The sequence below is a fragment of the Micromesistius poutassou genome (genome assembly GCF_964030765.1).
Source record: "Micromesistius poutassou genome assembly, chromosome: 8".
In the NCBI taxonomy this organism is placed as follows: Eukaryota; Metazoa; Chordata; class Actinopteri; order Gadiformes; family Gadidae; genus Micromesistius; species Micromesistius poutassou.
The window spans coordinates 2853214-2861223 of record NC_140278.1 but is presented as its reverse complement, the minus strand read 5'-3'; the positions used below and the strand labels follow the sequence as shown (position 1 = coordinate 2861223).

General features: G+C 46.0%; 1 protein-coding gene across 3 annotated transcripts; it reads left to right on the top strand.

The window, feature by feature from the left end:
- Positions 1–2573: 2573 nt before the first annotated feature.
- LOC311352149 (beta-galactoside-binding lectin-like) lies at positions 2574–7789 on the top strand. Of its 3 annotated transcripts, none has more exons than XM_084472364.1 (5): positions 2574–2729; positions 3751–3815; positions 5358–5437; positions 6594–6750; positions 7442–7789. In XM_084472364.1, the coding sequence occupies exons 2-5, from the start codon at positions 3810–3812 to the stop codon at positions 7586–7588; spliced, it is 390 nt and encodes a 129-aa protein (XP_084328490.1). In that variant the 5' UTR covers positions 2574–2729; positions 3751–3809; the 3' UTR covers positions 7589–7789. The 3 variants fall into 3 exon arrangements, with proteins under 3 accessions (XP_084328490.1, XP_084328489.1, XP_084328488.1); XM_084472363.1 differs by having other exon boundaries at positions 3747–3815; XM_084472362.1 differs by having other exon boundaries at positions 3744–3815.
- Positions 7790–8010: the final 221 nt, after the last annotated feature.

The following is an 8010-nucleotide window of genomic DNA, read 5'->3' as shown; positions in this document are numbered from 1 at the left end:
TGCCTATTTTTGTGGTAGAAACAAGGTTAATCTGAAAAAAGTTTGTGAGATCTTCTGAGATTGTCTGTTTAAAGACAGTATTTTGTAGAAGAGATGTATTGAGTCTCCACCTATTACTCTTGATTTTTTCCACGCTAATAGAGACACAGTTCTACAGTTGCATGGTCAGTTAATGATATGACACCTATTGTAGCATCAATTACTGATTCAATCAGGTCTTTAGAAATAGGACAATAATCAATTCTACTGTGTGACTTATGATTATGTGAGTCATCTTGTGTTATCTTAACTATTAAAGACTATACGACAACATTTTTCTTACCACAGGTGCCCCTACACAGCGAACCCCGACAAACTTACAGTTTTTGCCCGTTGCTTGACCACGTTTTACAAAACTTGGCTCATTGTGTCAAAACTCAACACACAAGCAAATAAGACAACACTGGGAAATATACCATTCACATCCACCAACAATCCTTTGTCAAAATCTCACTCTGATGACAAAATAATACACACTTGTATCATATGAATACACTTTCAGATCAGCAGCAACACACTAGTCTACTTTATATAAAACACTTATGGTTGGTGAAACAGTACCGGACCAGAACAGCTCGATGAAAACTAACATTATCCCAGACAACAACAAACCTGGGCTGCTCTGATCTGTCCTGTACAGCTGCATCATGAAGTGCATCTAGAATGTGATGATATGTTGGGTTTTGTAGGGACCTATTTTTGCATGATGGTGCAGTAGCCCTCGAAGGCTTATGGCGGCACACTATTTGATATTTCCCCCACACTGTCCCGGGACGTGCACAATTGCCCAATCAGATATTGCCCAATCAGATATGCAAATATACGCAAATACACTGTCCAATGAATTCGCCTTTGTAATACAACCCTAGAAAACACATGGATGCGTCAAAAAAAAAACATCCGTCGACGGACGGAGGTAGTGTGCACATAACGTAACCCTAACCCTAACCCTGGGGCCTAGCCCAGGAGTCCTCCTAACCCTAACCCTGGGGCCTAGCCCAGGAGTCCTCCTAACCCTAACCCTGGGGCCTAGCCCAGGAGTCCTCCTAACCCTAACCCTGGGGCCTAGCCCAGGAGTCCTCCTAACCCTAACCCTAACCATGGGGCCTAGCCGGACCTCCGAAGGAGAGCCTATCCCTGAAAAACGTTTTTGATAATCAAGCTCTATTTTTTTAATACTTACTATTTGTTAGTAAGTATTATAAGTATTGAGTAGAAATAGAATACTTCTCCACTCCACTGCTATTATTATGGTAGCCTACCAGTCTAAAGAAAACCTTTTGAATGTATTTATCTTAAAAATTAGTTTGGAATACATCACACACACACACACACACACACACACACACACACACACACACACACACACACACACACACACACACACACACACACACACACACACACACACACACACACACACACTTACTCTGATAGAGGTTATCCTGTGTAGTGCAATGAGAAACCCTTTAACCAGTGTTCTCTCTCTATCTCCCTCTCTCCTCCCTCTCTCTCTGTCTCTCTCTCTCTCTCTCTCTGCCTCCCTCTCCCTCTCTCTCTCATGTGTAGCAAATTAAGTTTTGTCTTATGTTCCGGGCAGCCGTGGCCTACTGTTTAGGGCTTCTGCCTTTAAACTGAAGGGTTGCTGGTTCGATCCTCGACCCAGTAGGAAAAATGTGGGTGGGTGAAGTGTTTGAGCACTGCTCTCCCATGCCCACATCCACGGCTGAAGTGCCCTTGAGCAAGGCACCTAACCCCTCACTGCTCCCCGAGCGCCACTGTAGCAGCTCACTGCTCCGGGTGAGTGTGTGTCTGTGTGTTTCACTAATTCACGGATGGGATAAATGCAAAGACCAAATTCTTTGTATGTGTGAGCATACTTGGCCAAAAAAGCTGATTTACATTTACATTAAATTTTACATAGCGGCGAGCCACCAACTGCGCTCTTCATAACATACATATTAGGATATACTTACTGACTCCTCGATCACAATCACAACACAATGCACAATCACTCACTAAAGTAGGCCTACTTTCACATGTCCATTTGAACAATAGTCCCCTCGGATTTTGAAAGATTTTAGTGGCAAAGTAAATTTGCAAATACAAGGAAAGTGACTCGGTGAAGTATCAGACATAAAGCAACATGACTTAAGCAAAAGTATCACACCTATTTTCCAAAATACACAATTATACGCATTCAATATTATATACGCATTAATATAATAATAATAATAATTTATCAATGACCACACAGCCAGGCTGGTGGAATTTGGTCTCAGTACAGCTCCTTGGTACAGGTTCCAACATTACATTTAAACATAAAACATATAACATAAATACATACAGACAGACACATTTTATAATACTTAAGGGGCCATGCATAATCCTCAGCGACTGGAGTTCAGGGTATTGATTGCAGTGGGAATGAAACTGTTTTTGAAGCGGGTTGTGTGTGTGTGGCAATTGTCCTGTAGCGCCTCCCAGGGGGCAGTAGTTGGAAGGCATAGTGTGCGGGGTGAGTGGGATCAGAGACGATCTTGCGGGCTCTGCGTAGCGACCGTTTATGGTAGAGTGATTCAAGGGATGGTAGGGGTGAGGCAATGATTTTGGATGCTCTGTTGATGATGCGCTGTAGTTTCTTCCGGGAGAGTGAGTCGAGACTGCCGAACCAGACTGTGATTGATGAGGTGAGGATGCTTTCGACGATGGATAGAAGCGGAGCAGTAGATGGGACCTTACTCTGAACTTCTTGAGCTGGAAGAGTCTTTGTTGGGCTTTTTTTGTAGATATGGTCTGCGTTTATTTTCCATTTGAGGTTGTTGCTGATGTGAGTTCCAAGGAGTTTGAAAGTGTCAGTGATGGAGATGGGTTCACCTTTAATGAGCACAGGAGTTTTGGTGGACGGCTTGCGTCTTGGTTTCGACGATAAGTTCTTTTGTTTTTGATGAGTTGAGTAGGAGATCATGGTCTGTGCACCAGGTCACTGTTTGGTTGATCTGTGCACGGTATTCAGTTTCTTGGTTGTTGGTGATGAGTCCTATGATGGTTGAATCGTCCGCATACTTGTACAGGTTGACAGAGCTGTGGTGGGATGTGAGCTGGTTTGTATAAAGGGAGAATAGCCAGAGTGAGAGAACACAGCCTTGGGGTGTGCCTGTACTGAGGAACAGAGGGGAGGATGTGTTGTTGTTGATTTTCACCTTCTGTTGCCGGTTCCAGAGAAAGCTGTGAATCCAGTGACAGATGCATGGGTCAATGTTCATTCAGTAATTTATTGAAAAGTTTGGCCGGGTTTACTGAGCTGAAATCCATGAACAGGATGCGGGCATATGTGTTTGCGGACTCAGGTGGTTCAGAATGTGGTGAATTGCTAAGTTGACGGTGTCCTCAACTGACCTGTTGGCTCTGTATGCAAATTGGTATGGGTCCATGAGGGGGGTGGTGACAGTTTTCAGGTGATTGAGTATGATGCGCTCAAATGATTTCATGACTGCCGATGTCAAGGCAATGGGTCTGTAGTCAAATATCTGTTTCAAACAATGATTATATGGCCACATTGTTCTCAGGCACGGGTTAAGTAACAGATAACAAAGAAATCTGACAGGAGATTGACATCTGTGCATGTTCTGGATACGTTCGCTCAAGACGTCCCTCATTTTGGAAAACAAGCGTATCGCGTCTCGCTATAAATACTGTCCCAGCAGGCAGGACCTCAATCTGCTGCCTCCTCTCCTCCCTGTGCGTAAACTCAACGATCGGACGGCAACATGACTGTAAGTATGAAGAAACAAGCGTTTCCACTGATCCAGTTCTTCTTTCGACATCAGTTGTGTTTGTTTCAGTCCGCGTGGTTTCACTGCTGCTCTGCTCTGAATGGAGTGACAGCTGTCATTACGCGTGGTTTTAATGTGGGCACCTCTCCTGACGCGCGGATCAGAACCAATAGTTGTCTCTTGCGGTGATGGGATCACGACTCCGGGTATCGTTCATAACCTGTTGTGCTTTCGTTTTATTCCCTTTTATCGTCAAACTATTTGGACATGGATCGAGACATCCAGTCCTATCATTGGTTAGACAGCTTAAACATGGAATATTAAATATTAGATATATTCACCTGGCCGGTGAAAACTCTGAACACGTTTGTGTGACTTTTTAAAGATAGTTTGAAGAAAGTTATGTTTAAACTGTAACCTATTTAAAGTTAGTGTAGGTATTCTCTATCATCAATAGCCACAACTACTCGTTCTCATGTCGATATTGTCAGGGTTGGGAATCGAGCCCGGATCTCCAGATCCACAGTTCTACTCCAAACCCAGTGGGAAACAAGGAGGGTGTAGACTCAAGTGCAGAGACGGCTTAATTTAGTGTTATTTATTGTAACCAAGTCCTTGGGCAAAAACACAGAAGATCATAGAAGTCCAAAGTCAAAAATCGAACAAAGGCAAAATTCCAAAAAAGGCAAAAAGAAAACTAAACATAGGTAGACTCTTGGTCAAAATACAAAGAATTCAAAGCGTCGTACCAAAGGGGCAAATCCGAGTGGGTAATCCAGAGAATAGGCAGGGGAGTCAAAACACAGTGAATCAATAGTACTCTATCTTTCAAGGCTAAGCTCGGGTCAGAGTTCGAAGTGGCACACCAAAGACTAAGCACAGAACATTGTGCAACAAAGGAAGGGCTTAAATACATGGCTTGATTGGTCATGTGACAGGGGAAACGAGACACAGGTGACAAGAATAATTGGGACTGCAGGGGAACAGGAAATACCTAAATAACATATGTGCGGCCACTAGGTGCTGCCAGAGACCAAAATGCCAATATATGTCTCAGAACCATGACAGATATACTGACATACATTTGTTAAATAATGTTTGTAAAAGTTAACCTTTTATAAAAATGTACAAATCTTAAACTAAACTAAAGGTGCCAACACCTTACTGAGCTCATACTACCTCCCTTCTTCCACTACAACATGAGGAAGTGTGACCAGTAGAACTATAGATTAGCAGTAGTAGGATCAGGAATGAGCAGTTTCAGTATTAGCAGACCTCAGATAGAGGCCAAAGCCCACCGAGAGAAGCCAGCAGAAGGACTGAGAGGGTCCATGTCAGCTAATGGAGAGCATCTGGTGGTCTGAGGCGCTGGTGGACACAGGAAGTCTGCTGCTCAAACCATATCTCAACCTGTAATAAACCAGTGTATTTATATCAACCAGCTCAACTGTCCCTCGCTCTCCCATTCTCTCTCTCACTCTCTTGATTGATTATTCTCTCTCTCTCTCTCTCTCTCTCTCCCTCTCTCTCTCTCTCTCACAGGACATGACGGTGAAGAATATGCCCCTGAAGGTGGGCCACACGTTGACCGTCACCGGGTTCCCCACAGCGGGAGTTGACCGGTGAGTATCAGTGGATCCACCGTCCCGTCGCCCTAACACGTTCACCCACTAGGGGGCAGTGTCCTCCACGCGCAGATGGCCCATGAATCTGTCTATCTAATCTCCTATACGTTTAAAACAAAAGCTGAAGGAAGTTGAACTGCAATAGAAATCCTTCAAAGTCCAGTTCTAGAGTTCAGAGGTTAATCATGAGGGTGGGGGCCGGGTGCAGGGGCCAAAGGTTAATCATGAGGGTGGGGGCCGGGTGCAGGGGCTAAAGGTTAATCATGAGGGTGGGGGCCGGGTGCAGGGGCCAAAGGTTAATTATGAGGGTGGGGGCCGGGTGCAGGGGCCAGCTGTAAAGGCTCAGCTGTAAACTAGCACACCTGCTAGTCTGTCTGTTCTCCGGGTTTGAATGTAATTTGAAGCTGATTCGCTGTAATGATTTAGATAAATAGAATCCCCAACCCTTACGATAATCCCTCCACAATCTTCGTTGAAGATGCTGTAAAGTAATATCAGAGTAAAGTCGATGAGTCGACTCATTGATGGATCGGGGTCTGAACCGGTGACCTGAGCAGCTTCAGTCCCACGCGTGACGCGGTTATTGTACTGCAGCTGTAGTGACTAATGAGTACCGGGTGGTCTTCCTCCTCCTCCTTCTCTCCCTCCTCCTCCTCTCTTCTCCTCCTCCTCATCCTCCTACTCTCTCCTCCTCCTCATCCTCCGACTCTCTCCTCCTCCTCCTCTCTCCTCCTCCTCTCTCCTCCTCCTCATCCTCCTACTCTCTCCTCCTCCTCATCCTCTCTCCTCCTCCTCCTCCTACTCTCTCCTCCTCCTCCTCCTCCTCTCCCTCCTCCTCCTACTCTCTCCTCCTCCTCCTACTCTCTCCTCCTCCTCATCCTCCTACTCTCTCCTCCTCTCCCTCCTCCCCATCCTCCTACTCTCTCCTCCTCCTCATCCTCCTACTCTCTCCTCCTCATCCTCCTCCTCTCCCTCCTCCTCCTCATCCTCCTCATCCTCCAACTCTCTCCTCCTCCTCATCCTCCTACTCTCTCCTCCTCATCCTCCTCCTCTCCCTCCTCCTACTCCTCCTACTCTCTCCTCCTCCTACTCTCTCCTCCTCCTCCTCCTCTCTCCTCCTCCTCCTCCTCCTCTCTCCTCCTCCTCTCTCCAGCTTTGTGTTGAATATCAGCTCCGGGTCTGACATCGCGCTGCACATCAGCGTGCGGTTCGACGAAGATAGGGTGGTCTGCAACACGCACCAGGCGGGGCTCTGGGAGGAAGAGGTCCGCGAGGGGGGGTTCCCCTTCAAACACAACGAGCTCTTCAAGGTGAGAGGAGGGAGAGGGGGGAGGGAGGAGAGGGGAGGAAGGAGGGAGAGAGAGAGAGGGGAGATCTAATCAGGTGACCTTAGAGAGGGAGGCCGATGAGTATCCTTTCTGAAGGATTAGGAAGTATTGATTGATTAGCCATCAGCCATCTCTTAAACTTTAATCCGGTTCTTCCATTTTGAGATATCATCATCCAATCATAAATATGCAGAACCTTTGTGCGCCGTCAAAGAACGCCAGTGAGTACAAGCTGCATGACAGGAAAGCTGCTCAGCACAGATTGAGGAAGACAGGGTGGGTTTGGGTGAGTTTGTAGAAGCGCTGTTCTTTGTAGAGTTCTTTGTTCTTTGCTGAAGCTCAGCAGAGCTGTGAGCTATTTCAGGGACGGCTTGTTGTGTTTATCGCTCTCTGCTCTGCAAATATTGTTTTTTTTTAGAGTTGTTGATTTTACTCTCAAAGCCCCAGAGATAAAGAAGACGTTTTATTTTACACTCTTGAACCTCAACCAAAATCACAGCAGCTAATCGATGATGATACTAATGATACAAACGTTCATGAAAACCTTACATTGCAAAACTGGTTATTTTTACACATATGTGTATGAACATACATTTTCTTCCTGCTGCTCTCACTCTCTCTCTCTCTCTCGCGCGCTCTCTCTCCCTGTGTCCCGGTGTCTCTCTCTCTGTAGTTTACCGTCTGCCTAACCGGTGAGGAGTTCGTGGTGGTCCTGAATGACGCCTCTGAGATCCACTTCCCCAACCGCCTGGGGAAGACTGAGTATGTGGACTTCTGCTTCCAGGAGGGCGTCCTCATCCGCAGCTTTGAGATCAACTAACCCTGAGCTGGATCTCCTCCTCCAGTCTGGTGGCCTGTGGTGCCCTCTCCTCACAGTAGACCGGTTCACAGGCAGATGAGAACCACTTTTCTTTGTAATGCTTTTTCTGCAATGCTAAATCTGATTGTTTTGCTTAGTTTAGGCCTTTGTCTTCCTTTGGGAACATCGGCCATTGATGAACGGCTTCCCCCCTGGCCTGCCCTGGGCCGTCTTCTCCAGCTGTTGTCACGTCAGCCCTTCCTTCTTTATCATAAAACTGATGTGTATTAAAAATGATTTTATTAGCAATGATAATCAGCATCTGGTGATTTATTTATCAAGTTGTTGTTGTCCAACATTGTGTGTGTGTGTGTGTGTGTGTGTGTGTGTGTGTGTGTGTGTGTGTGTGTGTGTGTGTGTGTGTGTAGTTCCTGTACCTAATG

What these genes read in the sequence shown, in the direction of transcription:
- LOC311352149 (XM_084472364.1), top strand. An exon ending in CCCACAGCGGGAGTTGACCG is followed by an intron (nt 5,438 to 6,593) that starts GTGAGTATCAGT and finishes TCCTCTCTCCAG; the next exon opens with CTTTGTGTTGAATATCAGCT. An exon ending in AACACAACGAGCTCTTCAAG is followed by an intron (nt 6,751 to 7,441) that starts GTGAGAGGAGGG and finishes CTCTCTCTGTAG; the next exon opens with TTTACCGTCTGCCTAACCGG.